This window comes from Coffea eugenioides, chromosome 5 (assembly GCF_003713205.1).
Source record: "Coffea eugenioides isolate CCC68of chromosome 5, Ceug_1.0, whole genome shotgun sequence".
In the NCBI taxonomy this organism is placed as follows: domain Eukaryota; kingdom Viridiplantae; phylum Streptophyta; class Magnoliopsida; order Gentianales; family Rubiaceae; genus Coffea; species Coffea eugenioides.
This window is the reverse complement of record NC_040039.1, coordinates 32,539,715-32,561,160: the sequence shown is the minus strand read 5'-3', so window position 1 is coordinate 32,561,160 and position 21,446 is coordinate 32,539,715. Positions and strand designations below refer to the sequence as shown.

Sequence of the window (21,446 nt, the reverse complement as noted above, 5' to 3'; positions counted from 1 at the left end):
TGTCAATTTTGTAATGAAAGAAAAAAAAAGAGTATTTTGAAAGCGTAGTTCGCAGTTGAGTTATATGAGTTGGGTTTTGACATGTTGAAACTCAATTCATACAAAATATCATTTTTTGGAGCCCAAATTTAGGTCAGGCTCGTATTCTTATCACCCATGCTTAGCTCACTTTAAAAAAAAAGAAAAAGAAAAAAAAGTCGTGTATTGGACCTAATCCAGGCGCGTCCAATCTCATGTCATGTATTAGTCATGTTCATAAAATTTAGTTAAACCAAACAATCAACTAGTCCCTAGACGTTCTATAATATCTAAAAAAAAATTTGAATTTAATTAATGACAAAAAAATAGTGCAATTTATTATAACATCCATAAACATATCAACCAGGGATTGAAAAAGATAATTTATTATCATAAAATTAGCCATATAAAATTCAACTATTTGACTGAATTTAGAAAAATAAATCTTCTTAATTCCCACATATGAACCCTAGATAATTTATTATCATAAAATTAGCCATATAAAATTCAACTATTTGACTGAATTTAGAAAAATAAATCTTCTTAATTCCCACATATGAACCCTAGCAAAATATTTTGGCTCGTGCTCAACTCAACTCATATTATTTAAGGCTCAGCCTACTAAATTATCACTTTGAACTTGAGCTAGCATAGCCAATTGACAGGTCTAAGCATGGTTCATGGGCCAAATATTTTGAAGTTTGAAATATAAGGTAAATTAGTTCCTAATTTTACTCTCATAAACGGTGGCAATACCCAAATTTCTTCCTGTTCAAAATTACTAACCCAATATTTTGTTTCTTTTTTTCTTTTAGTGTAAGTGAAAGAATTTGAATTCAAAACTTTTCACTTATACTCCTTTCCTGCGAACCACCCAACTCATCCCTCCCCCTTCTTTTACACTCCCCTCCGCCTCTCATTTTTTTCTCCCATTTCTTTTACTTTTAGTTCTGTCAACTTTGAGCATTTTTTCATTTTCCAAATATGATATTTGCTATTAACATAAACGAAACACGGTTGATATAAACGTAATAGTGAGACTTCTACCACTTATAGGATGATCCAGTAACTATTGTGACAAGTAAAAGGCAGAAAATAAATATTGTTTCAGTTGGAAATGACTGGTCTTTTTTACGCTCAAATGTGTGTTCCCTAATAAAATCGACCAAGTATCCATTCACTATTTCACTTTGAAGCGCATTAATGGCAAAACTAGTAACCGGCGCAAAACAATTGATGGTGGGGTCAGGTTTCCACTTTTGCACACTTTAGATAAGTAACCACGGGACAATTTCGTTATATTTAGTTTACATTGTCATGATAAGAAACTTTGAAAGTAGATTTGAAATCACGTTGCATGTTAAAAGGCAAAAGAGTAGACCTGTACTATTAATATGTTTCATTGTTGTTTATCTAATTTAGTTTCTTTGCATCTACAAATGTTTCTGGTAAATCAGGCAAAAAGAAGAGACTAATTCCATTTTATGCCCCCTAACTAATGACAAAATCAAACTTCGCACCCACAATTTTGCATTCGTTGTACCCTAAGATTTTAGATCCATCTCATTTTGGTCCAACCGTCATGATGTTAAGAAAACGAATTTTACTCACGTAACCCCCTAAACGCTATTATTTAGCTAGCTAAATTTCACTTTGTACCTTTATTTCTTACCTATTTCTATTTTGCACCTCGTACTAATTCTTAGACACATTGTACCGTATTATTTGCATCTAATCTATTGTTACATTCTTCTTTAGTTTATTATAGACATGTGTAAATGTTTACCACATCATCGTCAAATACAACTGGACATGGACACCTATATTTGCATGGGTGTATATATACATGTGCACGTGTAACAAACTATTTACGAATATAAGTTTGCAAATTTAACGGCGCTGAGGTTTATCAAATATTAGATATAGTTATACATGCCTATTTCACATGTAAAAAATTGATAACAATTGATTAAAAGAATACTTGATAGTGCAATTTATCTAAATTATTAAAGTTATAGGATGCAAAATATAGAATGGATAATAATTTAGGGGTGCAACATTAAATTGGACATGTTGACCATTAGGTGTGTGGTATGGCCACGTAAATCCCTTGAATTTTCTCAACATTGCTAACAAATGCGCAAAAATGAGATGGATTTATGTATTTAGAATGTAATATGTTCAAAATTGGAATTACGAGACGAAAACAAAAAAGAAAAAGAATTGGAATTAAGAGCAAAGATTGTAATCGGTCATAAATTAAGGGGTGCATAATGGAATTTGTCTAAAATAAGTGTCTCAGTTTGTATAGGAATAGGTAGTATATGTTGATAAACTAGCTCATCACAATTGTTTTTTATGCATCTAAACAAGTATAATAAAAGTCAAGGACTATAATTTATGGAATTAAAAGGAAATTAGTTTTTTTTTAAAATTTAACAAAGCAATGTGGGATTTAAGAAGTGCAGAGGGAGAAAAAGGATTTGAAACCTAGAACCTATGATTATTGAAGCATTGACCTTAAGCATTAGATAAAGGCTTTCTCGACATCAAGAACTATAATTAGATCTACTTTGTATTATTAATCTAGAATGGTACCATGTGTGACACCCATATTAGTTCCTAACCATGTGACACTACGGTTGATTTAGAATTATTGCAACTAAAAAGAGAAAAAAAATTTTGGGTCCAAAGTGGAACCAAACGCTAATTTTAAGGTGTTAAATACTGTTGATGATAAAAGTTTATGATGTGAAATACTAACTATTGGAAATATTGTCGGTACAAAATGCATTTTATCGCAGTCATAGATATAATTGAGGGGGAAAAAACAATTTATGCGCAGACTTAAAAAGAATACAAGCATGCAAAAAAAAGACTGAATAGATTGGTGACCTTAAAAAATTCCTTGACTATTTATTCCATAACAGCACAAATTCTTTTTTTTTACCCCTTTTTTAGTATAAATGGGAGGATTTAAACTTGGAATCTCTCACTTACATACCCTCCCCCTATACTATCCAACCAATTTCTTTTCCCCACAAATTCTTTTTGTTCCCTAAACAAAAGAATGTTCATTTAAAACACAAAACTAGATCTGGTGGCGACTTGTGACCGGAGAAGGGAAGGGAGAGTGGTTGCGGGGAAGGGGGAAGGGAAGGAAAGAGAGGAAGGAGGAGGAAGAAGGAAGGAAAGGGAGGAAAAGAGGGAGAAGGAAAGGAGGAAGGAGAAGATAGAATGGTGGCGGTGGAGGAGGGGAGGAAGAGAAAGAAGTAGGAGAGAGAAAGAGGGAGGAGGAGATGGGTGTGCTAGTGGTAGAGGAGGGAGAAGGGGAAGGATGGTTGATGGTTGTGGTAGAAAGAATTTAACAAATTTTTAAAAATAGCTCAATAAAATTTTAAATTTTAGAAACATCTCCAAATACATCTACAATGACAAGTTTTTGAGATATAATATTACAGTGTAATTTTAAAAAAAAAAACCTCAAAAACACTTAATCCATATGGGTTTGTAATCATTAAAATTTTTTTTCCAATAACAGCACTAATTAATTCTTTTGTTATTCATAAGCAGTTTAACAATATGTTGAATTCTTAGATTAACATGGTGAATTCTTAGAATAACATGGTGAAAGTGGAATTTTTTTAGAATGGGACAAATGATAGTCAAGTTGCAACATGTCATATGATACTATTAAACCTATTTTCGATGCAATTTCATAGTTTTCTCAAGTTAGTAACTAAGGCAATTGCCTACCTATCCTGAGTAGGGAAATTTTTCCTCTATTTTTATTTAGAATAACACATTTTCATTAAAATTGACACTATTGTGACTTTTTAGCTTGCTCTTTCCAAATATTTTTTTCACGAAATAATATTCTTCTTTTTTATTTAAAATATAAACTCAAGCATTACACGAATCAGAATGCTAGTATCAATCTACTTCAATTGGGAACTCATTTGATACCAATAATGACTAGGCTTGGATAAATGTTCAACGACCAAGACTAGACGCATTTTTTTTTTTTTTTTTTGAAAAAAGAGACTAGACGCTTCACACCTTCAGCTAATCATTATGAGCTTCACTGAATTAAATCACCAAGGTATATACTTTGAACACATATTCGACAAAGAGATAGTCTTAACAATAGAGTCAATAGAGAAACTGTGACGAACCCACTTTTCCCTAAGGCGAACCAAACGGTTCGGCGGACCGCCTGCCTGACTCTCGTCGGGACTCACTCACTTATCACTTTAGAGCAAGTAAAGATGTGCCAATCAAACTTAATATATATACGATCATTAGCACAGATATACAATCCTCAAGATTAAGTACAAAAATTCAGAATCCAACCAACTACTAATACTGTCACTATTACACAACAAAAGTTCTAATAAAAAATTTAGTGTTCCTCTAATCAACCGTCCGTGCTCTCAAACCCTGTATTGATTTCATTTCCTGCCACTAACCAATTCACTGGCCAGTTCTCCACCAACTTTCGTGGTTATACTCAAGTATACCAAACATTATCCCAGGGTCACCAGTCGCCTGACTGAGTCCATTTCTGGCTCAAGTCGACTGGCAACGAAGGGCAAGGGTTCAGTTCAGCCAAAAGGCTTACATTCATGCACAAGTAGCATTCAATCATTGAAAATTCACTTTGGCTTGGGTCGAATGCGATAAACTACACACTCGCTCATCGAAAATTCATTTAGCAATCATTAGAAAGCATTTAACATTCAATCGAATATTCAAAACAAGTACACAATCATTTAATACACAAACATGCAAGAAACACTCACCCTAAACAAGTCACGTTTGATCAAAATTCAGTTCAGGATCGGCACCTTGGCCACTCTTGAAATCTGCAATCAAATATTGTCTACAAAGAGCCAATCATACACAAGTGCAAGCTGCATAACTTATATTTCTATATCAAAGGAAAAGGCATGAAAAGTATAGTAAGTCATATGGGCAAGGTGCACGCATAATTTGTAAAAGAAAATGATCAAAAATGGTTAAGTTCAAAGCCCATATGTGCAACTAAAAACTATTTTTTTAAATACTTGTTTAGAATGTTAGAAATCAGGTTTAGAACACTTGAGAAGTACGTGTTAAGTCAGACCAAGGAAACGGAAAACAAGAGAAAGGTAATGAGAAACAATGAAGATGGCAGCTTTGCTATCCTTTGGTGTTTTGATCTCAACTGAAACTACACTTATCAGATTGAGGCAAATTTTTGGCATTTCGAAACTATGACAGAGACCTACATTTCTTATGAAGATATCGACACCCAGTTCTCGCATTTTCAGGGTCAAAATGGATGGTCAGAAGCACATGAAAAACAGGTCAGGAAAGTTCGAGTTTTTGTGCAGTCAGGAGTGCTCTGGCCAAAACATAAGTTAAAATGATCCAATTGATCTGAAATTTTAAAATCCCTATAATTTTTATGTTTTGTCCAAAAGCTGATTCAGTCCATAAGTCAGTCAAATTCGAGCCTCAAGTTGCTACTTCATCCAGTAAAAGACAGAACAGGTATGCAATTTCAATCAACTTTGAAAAATCACATATATTCATGGGAATTGATAAAAAGGCTGAAATTTTCACGGTTAATAGTATTCTGACTCTAGTTTCAAACGCAACAAACGGAACTAAATTCTGACTTTTCTACAATAAGATATAGCAGATTTCCTAAGGCTGCCTAAGGTTTCCTGCCGACAAAATTTTCAGCGGCACCTCCTTTCTGTTTACTACTTTTTCCAGCCAATTCAAGGCTTCATTCTTACCACAAAACAGCCTCAACTCAAGCATATACATACCAAGCCAATAACTCACTAAATCAAGCATATAACCATCACCTACTCAAGCTAGAAAATGAAACCCTAAGCTGAAATTTTCACCAATCTTCACAAATCTAGGTTATCTTCCATAAAACTTCCAATTTCAAGTCATCTTCCCAATAAATTGCAAGAATAGAAAGAGAAGGAAGTTCCTCAACTTCATACCTTCAAACCTCCAAGGAAAATACAAAAACAAGAGCTGTCCTTCCCAACTCAATCCACTACAAGCCTTCTTGCTCCCTTGATGCAACTTTCTACGGATTGATTTAGGGTTTTAGGTTGATTTCCCTCCAAATCAAGTATGATTCAAGATAATAAATTGATGGCTTTTCTCTCCTTTCCCCCCTCTTGAAGTCGGCCACCAAGAAAAAGAAAGAAAGATGATGGATTTTTGGTTCAATTTTGCAAGATAAAGACTAAAATTAGTTTTGGTCAAAGGTAGCTAGATCATCAATACTTGTCACCCTACCAATTTGTCTTTTTTTTTTCCTTTTCTTTAGTCAATAATGGTGGCTGACTTAAGGGTTAATTTAGGGAGGATTAGGTGAAATAAAAACAAGGAGATTAGGGTAAGAAAGTATTGGTCAAGTGGGGTACTCAATCGGAAGCAAACGGTGCACGTCGATTCAAGCCGATTTTCCTTAACTCTCGCGTACTCGTGTTTTAACTTATGATTCACTAACTTATTAATAGCACTTCTAATCACACACTTCCTCCTATCTAAAACTCACTCTTAACCACCAAATTTAGTACACACACCTCACTAATTAATCACACTATCAAAATACGTAAAAATCCTATTTTACCCTAACTATAAAACTAATGATAAAACTATTAATTCTATTATTTAGTACAACTAATGAGGGAGTAAATGAGTAGTAAAGATATTATAAAGTAATTTATTCAAAATAAAAGGAAATTTTACGAAAATATGAAGAATTTTGCAAGTCCTCACAGAAACTCAAATTCATTTCTTATACGTTGTTGTAGTTACCAATTTGCTGAATAATGTTCCTAAAACATGCTTTTACAAAGTAGGATTTGTCTAGTGTGTTGTACGAGGACAATTTAAAGTGCGGGTGGATTCACTATAAAATTCTAACATCATCATTCATCTTCTTAATTATGTATACCTTTTTTGGGTCAAAAAAATACTTTAGTGCTAAAAAATTAAACTTTAACAATGAAATTAACATCGGACCAACATTTTTTTTCTATGCCAGAATACAAGAACCCTAGGCAACAATTTTGTTGCAAATTTTCTTTCTAAGAATGATGACAAGCATTGTCCTTCGCCTTTAGAAAAAGGTTTTGACCTTGGATCTCGTGATTCACTTCTATCTCTTGATCATTGCTATTATTACGAAAATGTGTAAATCAAAAAAGGCAAGAAAATCAATTTTAGTAGGCCATAAACTGGAATGTACAATCCAAATCAATAGTCAATGTCCAAAAAAACATTCATTTCCTGTCTTATCAACTTTACCCTTCAATTCCTGAAATCACGCATCTGGTTTATCTATTGGGAAGATAATATCAACTTCCTCCTGTAGCTGTATAGTTTAGCCCTGAAGAAAGATTTAAACCAGCTATTGTGGACATTTATTTAGTTATTTTTATCTAATATTTTTTTCCAATTTCTAATATCTTCTTTTTTTGGCCCTCAATTTCTAATATCTTCAAATGTGACAATGATCCAACAAAGAATATGATGAGAAGTTAAAACTAGATGCTATTATAAAACACTAATACGATTACTAGTATTTAACAACTACGTCAAACATGTTAATGGTGGAGTAACGTGAAATACAAATAACAGTGGGACAGAAAAAACACTTCACAGTGTAAAATATATATCTCCAAATTGGAAATTGAGATGCAATGTGAATGTCACATACAATTCATTGTTGTAAAGTACAAACATGACTCTAAATAGAAAAGTTTAGGGTAAAAAATGTTTAACTTAAAATTTAGGATTAAATGTTGGAGTTGATATAAAATTGAAAGAGAAAAGGAAAGAAATGGATAAAAATACAAAAAAAAAAATAATGATGGTCAAGTGCCGTGATATGTTAAACTTCTTTCAACATTTCTAAATTTTAGCATTAACCTATGTTCTTTCTTTGTTTTTCTTCTTTTGTTAAAAAAATAGTAAATTAAAATTAGGAACTATTTCGACTTTGCATTCTGAAGATGCATGCATAGTTAAATATTTAAATTCTCTGAACTAGTGAAATTTACAATTGCTCTACCTATTGAAATTCTCCATTATGTGCAGTTACCCATCAAATAAGACGAACGAAGCTATTACTATCAGGTTAAAATGACTGCTTTAACCTCAAATAAATTAACTTGTGGAAGTTTATTTTGGGTACATAGAGACACCATGTTTGTGTGCTTCACTTATATTCCACTTATTGTTTAATATCCAAATTTAACACTTAAATTTAATGGATTCAAATCTTAATATGTTCAAACACAATTGATAATCAAAAATTGAACACTTGAATTAATTAAGTGGCATTGAATCTCCTACGCAAAACTTGTTCCCAAAAATAAGTGATAACGTATTTATTTATCACTGAATGTGATATACACTCAAATGCATTTAATTTAATACTTAATAATTTAATAAGTTATGGATTCAAATTTCAAACTTTAGATTTTAGTTTTCAAAGTTTAGTTTTATTAAACGCACCCCAATGTCCTATAGTATTAAGCGTATTATTGAGCTATTAGTTCTAACATGTCACATCAGACATGTTTCTCTGTTACCACATTTTATGCTTATGCCTATTTGTTCATGTTTACCTTTTGAGTAGGGTGAATTTCAACATTTGAATTCTTTACCTCCATAGACCACTAGACTACCAACCAATGGCATATTATACCACTTAATTCCACGATAAAATGGTCTTTAGAGTAGGAAAATTTGAATATACACACACATGCATACATATACATATACATATATATATATACATACATACATATACACACACATATATATGTATGTATGAAGTACTAACTCTAATTAGCCATTCTCTCTCTCTTAGGTGACATGCATAATTATTTGTTGGGTCATTTGAATATTTAGAATTTAGACATATTTGTATCCAACTCCTCTCTAATTAGTTAATTTTTTATAGTTTTCATCTCTTCTAACAATTTTTATCTTATAAACTTAAAACTGAATATTCATTGATAAATGAATGGCTACATCTTGTGTATTTAATTGAGCACAAAATTAGTCCTAGGTTTATGACCATTGTTAAAATTTAATGATACACACACATACATGTATGTGTGTGAAAGTATTAAAAATTTAATTAACCATTTCTCTCTCTTAGATAGCAAGCCTAATTGAAGAAAATTTGTAGGTCATTTGCATACTTGGGTTTTATCCATATTTGTATCTAACTCTTCTCTAATTAATATGTTATATAATTTTTCTCTCTTCTAACAAATATATATATATATCTTTTTTAGAAATTTGTTTACCCTTTGTATCAGTACAACTTAAATTTACTTAGTTGAATTATTATATCTATAGATTTATTAATGTTTCTAGAAATTAAATATTCCTTCATGAAAAATAATGTTTGGATCTTTAGTATTTAATTTGGTACAAATATATAGTTCTAGGTTCATGGTCATTTTATAAAATTTTAATTATCTCAAAAAGTATCTATTAATTTTTTGGGTATACATTATAGTATCAATCAATATTATTATATATCATAGTAAAAGCATGTATAAAAGTTTTTAAAAATTGGTATGGTAACTAAACACTTAGAATGCGTCAATTTTCTAAAATCAATTTTAAAGAATATGTAAGAACAGTGACTTGAATTATTTATACTGTATTCACAACCAATTAGAAAAAGAGTAAATTGTATTTACACTGACAACATATACACTATCATCATTAGATCTATGACACATGTGCAAAAATTAAATTTTAAATTCAAATTTTACATAATTGTTGTTCATCTAAAACTGATGATGTATACAATGTCAGTGTAGGAAAGATTAATCCATTAGAAAAAAATAAAATGTATGTTAAGCACGAGCTAAATACTAGAATAATTTGAGAGGATATTACGAACTTATATTAAGGGCAAAAAGGACTCCGGGATAACTGGAAAACAAAAGTTTTGTGGATCCAAATGGATACATCTAAAAGACTAACTTGAAAATGACACGAAATTCGATCGAGGATAACAAATTCAACTAAGGGTCTGTTTGGTTGGAAGTAAAATGTTTTCCTTGGGAAAATATTTTCCGTGGAAGTAATTTTCCATGAAAATCATTTCCCTTTCATCATTTTCAGGTGTTTGGTTAGCCTATTGAAAATATTTTCTTACTTCATTTTTTTGGTGTTTGTTTAACTTTTGAAATATTTTCACTTTTATCTCTATCTTTACTTTCTACACATTATAACTACATACTTCTTCCCATGCAAAATAAGAAAAATTTATCTCATTGTTTAACTTTAAAAAATCTTGGAGAAATGTATATATGAATAAAAAATATCTCCTTAAGCAATAAACAAATTTGCTGGCCATTTAGTGTCAAATATCAATCACATGCAATGCTTATTGTGACATATATCTTGCACTCTCACTGCTGAAAGTTTCTCTAGAAAGAATGTCCCTATTATACATAATTAATTACTAGCATAGGATGAGCAGGATGAGGTTTTTTTTTTATTTTGAATATACTAGGGGGAGGGTTGGGTGGTACGGGGGAGGGAGTGTAAGGAAGAGGTCTTGGGTTCGAGTCCTCCTGTTTACACTAAAAAAAAAAAAAAAGAACATACTACAAGATATTTTCAGTAAGTTTGGAACATACTACAGGCGGGATGCACGCATTTCGGAAAACAATTTCAGTAAGTTTGGAAGGAAAGTTATTTCCATAAGATGAGTGAAAATATTTTACATAGGAAAATGTTTTCAGTATTTTCAGTATTTTCAGTAACTTTTGTGCAACCAAACACGGGAAATCTGGAAAATATTTTTCTGGAAAATATTTTCACCCGAAACAAACGGACCCTAAATCTGAAAATTGAAGCTTTTCCACTTGTCTAGATATCCTTCAACGAACCGATTTAACCTTTCTCATTTCCTTGCACGCGCCCGCAATTCGTGGTGTCAAGTGTCAACGGAGAAACTCAGTGGACTTTGGTTGCGGACTCATTTGAAACCAATTTAAACTTAAATGGAAAATTTTGATAAACCAAGGAATACACTTTCGTTTAAAGTTCAAAGACCAGGATGCTCACTTTACCTAAATTTTATGAGCTTCATAGATAGAATCACCATGACATATAGATGTGATGCGCATTCCACAAAAACGATTGCCTTAGGCATGGAGTCAATGGAGGAACTCAAATCAATTTGTTCTACTGTAATTGTGGTTGCCAATTTGGCAAGCAAGGCCTTTATTTTTTTTATTAGATCTGAGAGTTTTTTTCAAATTTTTTATGCCAAATTTAGGATTTTTTGGTCCTCCTATCAAAATTCATCCTAGAATTTGAGGTTGAACTAGTTAAACAACAGATTAGACAGTGTTAACATGCACAAATGTTCATTGGACAGGTGATTTATTTGAGTTTGAAATCTGTTAGAACTTCAAAGTGTAATCTCTATTTTTTTTAAAATGTATTAGATATATTGATTTTTTTCAAATTTGTTAATTTTCGAGCATGTTTCAGTGTACTCTCTGCCATTAATATAGATCTGACGAAATAAAAATATATTTTTATTTTATTAGAAAAAGAAAAATAGGTAGACCCGCTATGTTTTTTTATATTAGACCTAATGACATTTTCAAATTTCTTGTTACAAAATTTCTTTCTAATAATGATGACAAGCATTGTTCTTTGCCTTTAGAAAATGATATTCAACTTAGAACTCTTTAACTTACTTGTATCTCTTGATTAGTTCTTACTAATAGGACCCCCAAAAAAAAAAAGGAAAATGAAAGGCAAGAAAGTTAAACCCATTTGGATGGCCGTGCTTCAATGTCCAAGAAGTTGGGGGGGAATCCAGAATTTGTATTGAAGTCAATTGTCAAGGTTCAAATTACATTCCTTTTCACCATAACGAGAGAGCCAAGGTCCTGTCTAATCAACTTGACCATTCTTCGAAAAGGAAAAAAGCTGGACCCTTCTTGTAATGACTTATCTAGATTCTTCAGCAACCAGCCAACCATTTGTTGTTTAGAGGTCCATATCATACGTATTGCCAGTTAAAATTTCTCTATAAGTATTTTAATTTTTGTTCAATTGAAGTGTTATTGAAACTTGGATGAAGTTATTACAAGAAACAGAAAAATAAGTAATTCCATTAGGATCCAAAAAAAAAAAAAAAACCATAATTTTTTCGCCCAAATCCAGAATAGTTCTTTCTCTTAACTTTTTAACTTTTTGGTAATGATACAATTACCTCAGCACAATTTCAAGTGTTGGCATTATGCTTGTGCACGTTTCACCTTTCCTGATACATACTTTCATCACATCATTTTTGGCCGATATACCTCGTGGGTTCATTCGATCTTTTTTATTTTTTAAGGCGGAAGTGAAAAAGATTTAAACAGTGTAGTTTCACCAACTAATTCCATAAGAAAGAACTAATACTCGATACCAAATGTAGCCTTTTTTTTTTTAACAACTTATCTACGCATCTCACTCTTTTATTTTCATAAGATTGTGTATAATTTAGAATTGTGTGATTAATACAATAGTTTACAATTCATTGAGATTACAATTTGATCTACACTTGGAGGTATAAATACTCGTCAACAAAACAATCTATCCCGTACTTCGTAGGACAAATACTAATGTAAAATTAGATTAATGTAAAATACTAATGTAAAATTAGATTAAAGTCTACAAGTCATGAGGACTATATAATAGTTTGATTGTAAATTGAATGACAAGTAAATTTTCAATATTCAAGATCTAGAGGAATTATTTTATCAGAGAGACAAATTTAAGTGGTAGGTGGAACAAGAAAAATGAAATGCTCCCCTTAATTTAATACGTATGTTTATTAGTTTAATATGTTTAATGATCTAATACCCCTTAATTTTCAATGTCAGAAAGTTGTCGAATCAAATATTTAAATTACCTTGTTTCTTGATCTGTATCAAATCCTTGACTTATAAAAGTTTTTATTATAGATTTTGTAAAATAATTAATGTTGGACGTCTTTCAACAAGTTTAATAAAAATACTTTTCTCTTTATTTATCAAAAAAGAGAGTAAAAGTTTTTGTAAATCACAAAATTTGAATTCAAGAGGTGTCAATGACTCATTGATAAGCACAACATAATGGAATTTATTTGCCATTGTCATCATTTATTATTGAAACTTGACCCATCCTTTGGCACGAGGGAATTGCTCTACCATTTTCTATTTCCTCGTCTCTACCCACTTTTACTTTTCAAATATTTCGTCAGATTTGAAGATTTTCTAGTCTTACTAATTAGTGTTCTTTGCGGAATTTAGAAGTGACTAGATAGACAGAACCTTCACATGGTTTATAGCCTGTGAAATGTGTACCTCAAAATTTCCTCGTGAAAACGACAGGTAATGTATTTTCTGATACCTAATTCTCCAAAAAAAAAAAAGGAAAAGAAAATTAAGTTATGAGACTTGCAAGGATATACTATGGACAAATTATATTTTGTACCCCTAAAACTTTATATTAATTCCCATATTGCACCTTTAACAGTGTTATCCACCCACTTTGATCCAGTAGTTAACAAGCGTCTAGAAACATTAACGCAGCTGAGAATCAAATTTTCTATTAGTTTCTTTATTCACCACCCTTAAATTTCTGATTGGCTTATAAATTACATTTTTTTTCTTTTAACAAATGACAATTATGTGAACCAACAACTGCAAATCATGCATCTGGCTTGTCTAGTGGGAATGATTGGATTATCAAATTCTTAACGTGGCTATATAGTTCAGCCCAAAAAGATTCCATTCATTTTGTATATGTGCCATTCATTTTGTTTGTGTGTAAAAGTATTACGGCAATAATTTCTATTATAAGACTTTAAGAATAGATGACACTAAAATACACTAATGAAGTTTTAATTTTGATGGTGGACTAGAGTGGGCAGAAAAAAGCACTTTGGACTGCAACATGTCTCAAAGCTGAAGGTTGAAATGCAATGTATCACATAGAATTTATAGTTGAAAGTATAAACTTGACGTTAAGGTGTTGTTTCTAATCAACTTTTTTTTTTTCCTTTTTTGCAAAAAGTGCCCAATTTCAAATTTAGGATTCAATCTAGAAATTTATATAAAGTTCATAGATGCAAAATGGAATTATCTTATATACAATTGATCTAAATGAACATAGGAGAAAATGAAAGACAAAGCTAATAGATGAAAAATGAGAATGGCCAAGCGCCAAAACAAGTTAAACTTTTTTTTACTGCTTTCTATGCATGTGTCTAGTTCTTCATATTCATCATAGAGGAAGGTGATTATAATCTAACCATTATCAACCATTGTATCTGTTTTACCACTTTAAACTGGAGTCGAAGAATTGGACACTGTTGTATGTAATATGTTTTGAGAGAAGATTAGGAATTTAAAATTTACATTGGAATGGCTTCGAAATCAAGAATAAAAAAAGACTCCTATATTATTTGGAAAAATAAAAAAGTTTTAAGGGTCCAAGTGGATGCTTCTAAAAGATTAAAGGATTAATTTGAGACTGACGCAAAATTCAACTCAGGAAAATGAATTTTAACCAAATCTTGGAAATCGAAGTGTCTTTTCCCCCATTTCCAAGTACGCCGCCTCTACTCGTGAGTCGTGGCGTCCCCGTCTTTTCTTCACATAGTTTTTCCCATGCTCGAAAGTCAATTCTAAATCTACCTTTGTAATTGTAAAGAATCATATCATTATTTAGGTGATTCAGCCAAAAGAAGAAAAACCAAAAAGATGTTTATTTAGGTGTAATATATGTGAAGAAGACAAAACTTTAGAGCCGACCATAACATAAAATGGACCATCTTGTACGAAACAAATCACATGCACGAAACGATTTACACAAAATCAACACATAATCAAGTGAAAAGATTTTTTGTATGTATATAAAAAAGAAGAGAATTTCAATCAATTAGCGAAAGCCGAACCAATGGTAACAAATACGTGAAAAACATGCAACAAAAAAAAAACAACAGATGAAAGGGATTTTCTTGACGTCTTCGAAACCAATAAGAAATAATACTGTACAGCTCCAAAATTTTCTCACAAACACAGATTCTCTGTAACTCCAATGCATGATTTGTGCATGTTTTCCACGGACAGATTAAATAAATTTTAGTTTCAAACTCTGAAACAATTGATTTAACAAGTTTTAGTTTAAAGGCCAAGTTATTCTCTTGTAAAATTTTTAACAACTTTACCTACAATAACCCCAAAACACTCCTCAAAATTTTTAATATACACACTTCAAAAATACCAAAAAATTTACATCTTAAAATCTTTTTCTACAATTTCTACGGTAAATTACAGTAAAGTTTAGATCAGTTTTACTTTCAAACTCTGCTTCCAAACAGATTGAACCAAATTGATTTAAAAGACCCCACATCTAACAAGAACATAGAAAATAAAGAAAATGATAACCATAAAAAACTCTCATTAAGAAACAAAGAAATTTTTATTAGGAAAATGCTAGACAAGAATAAACTCTTACTAGGAAAATCCCAGAAGAGAAAAATTTATTTCAAAAGCAAAGACAAAAACAATTGGGAGAGAGACCAGGGGAACTGGAGAATGAGAGGTGGAGTTCGTTAGCTGAAGAAATTTTTGAAAGAAGAGGGAAAGAAGGGTGAGCAAATGAAGAGATAAATACGAGGAAGTATCCAAATGCATATGCACTTGATTTATACATGAGCTTCTTCTATTTGTGGTCTGATGGCACGATACACATACCAAATAAAATAATGTACTCATTATGAAATTCTAACATTATCATGCACCCAGTAAACTGCATATAATAAATGGATTAATCTTATATATACCATCACCATTAGATATATGACATATGTATAAAATTTGAATTTGAAATTCAAAAGTTACTCATGTGTCATCGATCTAACCGTGATAGTGTATATATTGACAGTGTATATGAAATTTATTCAAATAAATTGCTATCAATATAAACTTTTGCTGATTAGATAACAGTGGAACCACCTATTAACTAATTTAAAATTTAACATTAGTGTACTTCAGGTTAATTGTTCACTAATATTGTAAAAGGTTTTAACATAAACCACAAAACAAGTGAACGGATTAGTTGGTCATACAGTTAATAGATTTAGCATGGCGGGGCCAGGATTTTTAAAAAGAGGGGGTGAACTTAAAAATATGGCAATTTTACTTTACGAGTCTAAATTTGAAAATTATAAAATTCATGATAATTTTTTGTGACTATATCGCTTAATATTTTGGTCTTTATAGTTAATCTGAAATCAATGTAAATTATTTTAAACCAAATTTCTATATGAAGAAGTTTTTTATGATCTTAAGATGATTTTTAATAGAGTAATAATAAAAAGTAAGTCTACAAACCACAAGAAGGAAGCTATTTCCCCAATATTGGAACAAGATACATGATAATATATCAAATTCGTGTAACTATTCATGTCTCTACCTTCTCATTTCTTGTGTACCGGAAAAACGAACTTCTGTTTGCTTTAATACCAAATTTCAGGGAGGTAATACATAAAGTTCTAAAAAAAACATGTATTATGAAGTTAAATTATGTATATGAAGTAACTAAACAGAAGTCTAAAGTATTTAAAGTCTAAAAGATAATAATTTTCATGAGGCAAAAATTAGATTGGGAGGGGGGGGGGATATGATTTTAAATGGAAAATCCAAAGTATTCAGGAATCAAAAGGAATTTTTCAGAACTTGGAAGCAGCTGCCCCTAGCCCCCTTGTGACTCTGCCACTGCCGACTACCATAAAAAAACAAAAAAGATTGACATAATCACTTAAATTTGACTGATATATGAAAGAAAGTCGGTTATGCAAGATGTTAGAAGTTTTAACTATTTATCCTTATTTGTCTTCTTAAAGAGGACAAGCACGACGACAAACACGACGATAAAGAAAACCCAAGTTGGATTCATTCATCAATTAGCCAATAAAATTAAACTGTCTGTTTCCTGTTAGACCAAGGACTTTGCCAAGCTTGAAAACCTTATTCCATCCGGCAGCCATAGGTTTTTGGATAAAAAAAAAAGGGGATTTGTGCGCCTCAATAATTGCTAAATGATGGACAAGAAACGGTTGGAGACAAAATTGATTTTAAACGGTTGAGATCAGTTTTTGTATAGGTTGCATGAGATAAATGTTAACATATTTTAAACGTATAATTGTAAATTTTGATATAGGTCATATAAAATTTTTTGCATCAATTATTACTTAAATGGTATATCTATTTAACTATGAATTAATTTATTCTACATTATCAAAGTATAAATTTTTTATGTTTCTGAACAATTTTAAGTGCATGACATATAATTTTTATTTAAATTTAAGTATTATATATATATATAATTACTAGAGTAAAAAATCTTATTATACAAACTCATCCAAGTATTCGGACAATTTTGTATGATAACAACTTAGATCACATTTCAACAAAACAATAATAACAATAATAATATGCAGCCGCCCAAAGGGCTGGTGGTCACCACAAGCAATTTAGTCTTGGTGGTGTGGGAGGTCAAGGATCTTTGCCTTCCATCAATTTGTCATTATATGTGATTGTTTTGAGTGGCTTTCTCCGATGGTGATTCAACTCCCATCGACTACCCTTCCGACTACCCTTCCTCTTAGATTAGAATATATTAGATTATAGAAATATTACTATTGTGATAAAAAAATGATAATAAAATAGGGCAGCCACACATTATCGGTCAAGATATAAAGAAAATGTCCAGCCATCAGAAGTGGGACCTTTGCACTTCAGGTAAGATGGTCCAACAAGGCAAAACGACCTAGAACAACTGGAATTTAAGTCATGTGTTGTTGGTGGGCCAAATGGAAATTTCCATCCATTTACAACCTTTCGACCACTACATGATTTTCAAGTGTTCTCAGAGTCTCCACTCCTGCCAGCTTTCTCCTATAAATTGCCACCCCAAAATCCAAATCCCACACACAACACACAAACACACAAAATACACAACAAAATCCAACTCCCACGCACAAAACACACATTTAGGCAAGAAAAGAAGCCACCACAAAGGCTAGTAAGATGGAGAACTTCCCAGTAATCAACATGAAAAACCTCAATGGTGACAAGAGAGCTTCCACCATGGAGCATATAAAGGATGCTTGTGAAAACTGGGGTTTCTTTGAGGTACTACACATTCCTTTTTTTTTAAAATTTTCTTTCTGATATAAGGCAAACTAGTGTACCTCATTTTGTTTTTTTGATGTAACAAACTGCTGTACCTAGGATTTTCATGAGTTTGTTTTAATTTTAATGGTTCTAAGAAGTTTACATTATTAACTTTTGTTTCTTTTCTTTTGAAACTTTGATGTAGTTGGTGAACCATGGAATCCCACATGAGATGATGGACACAGTTGAAAGATTGACAAAAGGTCATTACAAGAAATGCATGGAGCAAAGGTTCAAGGAGTTGGTGGCAAGCAAGGCTTTAGAGGGTGTACAAGCTGAGATTACTGATATGGATTGGGAGAGCACATTTTTCTTGCGCCACCTTCCTGTCTCAAACATTTCACAAGTCCCTGATCTAGATGATGAATACAGGTAATAATTATAGCACATTTCCCAATTCAAGAAATATTTTGAAGCAAGTCTTATGTGGATAAGTAATCATTTTGCTGACAGAAAGAAAACTGAAAAAATTTGAAGAAATCATCAGTATGAATTTGTCTTTATGTTACTTGTAATAATTCATAGCTTGGTTGTTAAAGGTTGTAAATTTGAGTCTTTGTTAACATTTTATTTGTGTTCTTAGCACAGATTTTCTTCTCATCCTTGTACTATTAGAGTGTTGTTTACAGATGTGGAAAGTTATTCAAGACAAGATCTTAACAGGAACATGAAAAGCATAAATACTGTTGCGCTGTAGTTAGTTCCTAGGTCCCAACACAATAGGAAGTTTTGAGCTGACCGAACATGCTACACATGCAACCATACCTCCGTGTCCCTTCTCAAGAAACAGATAGATTTGGATTTCCATTCAGGTTTATCAATAAAATAGCCTTTCATCAGACACAATTATTGACAACTTGGCTTGAAATATCTTAAAGTATTCCCTTGTCAATGCCTAAAAAGCAAGATATATCCATAGCTCTGTCATAGGCTATTTTAATTTTCTCTTTTTATTAATTCCACCTATCCCATCAAATTTTCCTCATTATTTTTCCTTATGATGCAGGACCATCATGAAGGAGTTTGCTGTAAGATTAGAAAAACTGGCTGAAGAACTTCTTGATTTACTATGTGAAAATCTTGGTCTTGAGAAGGGCTATTTGAAGAAAGCCTTTTATGGTTCAAAAGGTCCCAATTTTGGCACCAAGGTTAGCAACTACCCTCCATGTCCCAAGCCAGAATTGATTAAGGGACTTCGACCACACACTGATGCTGGTGGGATTATCTTGCTTTTCCAAGATGATAAAGTAAGTGGTCTACAACTGCTCAAGGGTGATCAATGGGTTGATGTCCCTCCAATGAAGCACTCTATTGTGGTCAACCTTGGTGACCAACTGGAGGTACACATTAATTTCTTGGGATTAAAAATTTATACTTTTATAATATGATAGTACTAAATAAAAAAAAAACAAAAGATTTCTTACTTTCATACCAACATATTACGTAGAGTTACACTTGTGCCTCATAAATATTGCTTATGGATAGATAATTTCTCAAAAAAATTACTTATAAATACGGAATATCATACCAGATTTAGAGGGGTGATTGTAATTTGTGAGCAACACTAAACATCAATATTAATTAACGCAAAAATTGACAAATCGAATAGACTATTTATTCACTTATGCCTTTTTATTTTGGGTTCTAATTATGTTACAAATTAATCACAGGTGATTACCAATGGAAAATACAAAAGTGTGCTCCACCGAGTCATAGCTCAAACAGATGGAAATAGGATGTCACTTGCTTCATTCTACAATCCAGGCAATGATGCAATTATATATCCAGCACCAGCACTGCTGGAAAAAGAAGCAGAAGAAAGAAAAGAAGTCTACCCAAAATTTGTTTTTGATGACTACATGAAACTCTATGCTGGACTTAAATTCCAGGCCAAAGAGCCAAGATTTGAACTAATGAAGAACGTGGAAGCCAATGTTACCATGGGTCCAATTGCAACAGCTTAGACTCATAGGAATAAAACAGTGCTAGGATGTTTTCTTCTCCTCATATGTTTTCTACTTATTATTATTTTTTTTATTGTGGGGGTTGTTGGGTATTCCTAGTCATTTGTTGCTCGGGTCCTTTATACATCTGAGGGACCAAAATTTATTATGTCGTAAGAATTCTAAGACAAAGAAATAAAATAAGCTATACATTTCTCCAAAATCATTTGTGGCAACTGTTGCAAAGCTATATGGTTGATTGACCTAATATTTGGTTTAATTGCCTTTAAAACTCCTTAAAATTTTCTCAATTATTAGACACTCAACATTTTACTTTAATTTATGAGTGCCGGATCAATTTAGTCCTCAAATTTCTAACAAATCTAACAAATCAAATATCTGGTACTTTGAACAAAAACACAAATATGTTTGGAACTATGAATTTCAATTGTCAAACTTAAGAGAGAAAACTTACAAGGAGCAGCCGATATCAAATGCAAGAAAAGCTAAGTTTGTCTCACATAACTATTTATTTAATAGTTGTAAGCGGATGATTAACATATTATACATGTTAAAGCATTTAACAATAATGCATTAGTTACATGGCCGAGAACTTAAAATTGGCAATATCCTTCAAAAGCCCACTTTTTGGTACCAAATCACGAATAACATAAACAAGTCATCAATAGCCAAGACAAGCCAACGATTTGTTGACTACTAAGTTTAAATGAAAAAAAAAATCCATTCAACATTTACCACATTTGCACTTTGCCACCTTCAGCTTAACAAACAGGCAGTTTGCCCTCTGGCAAATCTGGTTAGTGATTTTAATGGTCAAAACTCAAAAGTCAAAAGCAAGCCAAGTTATCCTCAAGCTGACAGAAATATGGTTGACTACTAATGGCAAAAAGTTTTTAGAGTTAAATATATTTTGTAGAACCATTTAAGAACCAAATACTAATTTGGATGCAGTTTAGGGGAAAAATCAAGGTTGATTGGTGACATAACAAAGTTGTATAAGTTCAAGAATTCTCTCATTCTCCTTATAGTTCTTTTTTACCCTTTCTTTTTTGCAAGTTTTTTCTCGAAACATGTGTCACTATTATCCCTCACCTTCATATATCCAAGAACATGCAGACATACACACACACGTGTAACTTACACCTTTCCAGTCTTTTACTTTTCACAAGGAGTTGAA

The 21,446-nt window shown here is 31.8% G+C and overlaps 1 protein-coding gene across 1 annotated transcript; it reads left to right on the top strand.

The window, feature by feature from the left end:
- Positions 1–18,004: 18,004 nt before the first annotated feature.
- LOC113770641 (1-aminocyclopropane-1-carboxylate oxidase 1) lies at positions 18,005–20,474 on the top strand. Its single transcript, XM_027315164.1, has 4 exons — positions 18,005–18,263; positions 18,451–18,677; positions 19,312–19,645; positions 19,976–20,474. Exons 1-4 carry the CDS (start codon positions 18,159–18,161, stop codon positions 20,267–20,269), a joined length of 960 nt encoding a protein of 319 aa, XP_027170965.1. The 5' UTR covers positions 18,005–18,158; the 3' UTR covers positions 20,270–20,474.
- The last annotated feature ends 972 nt before the right edge of the window (positions 20,475–21,446 follow it).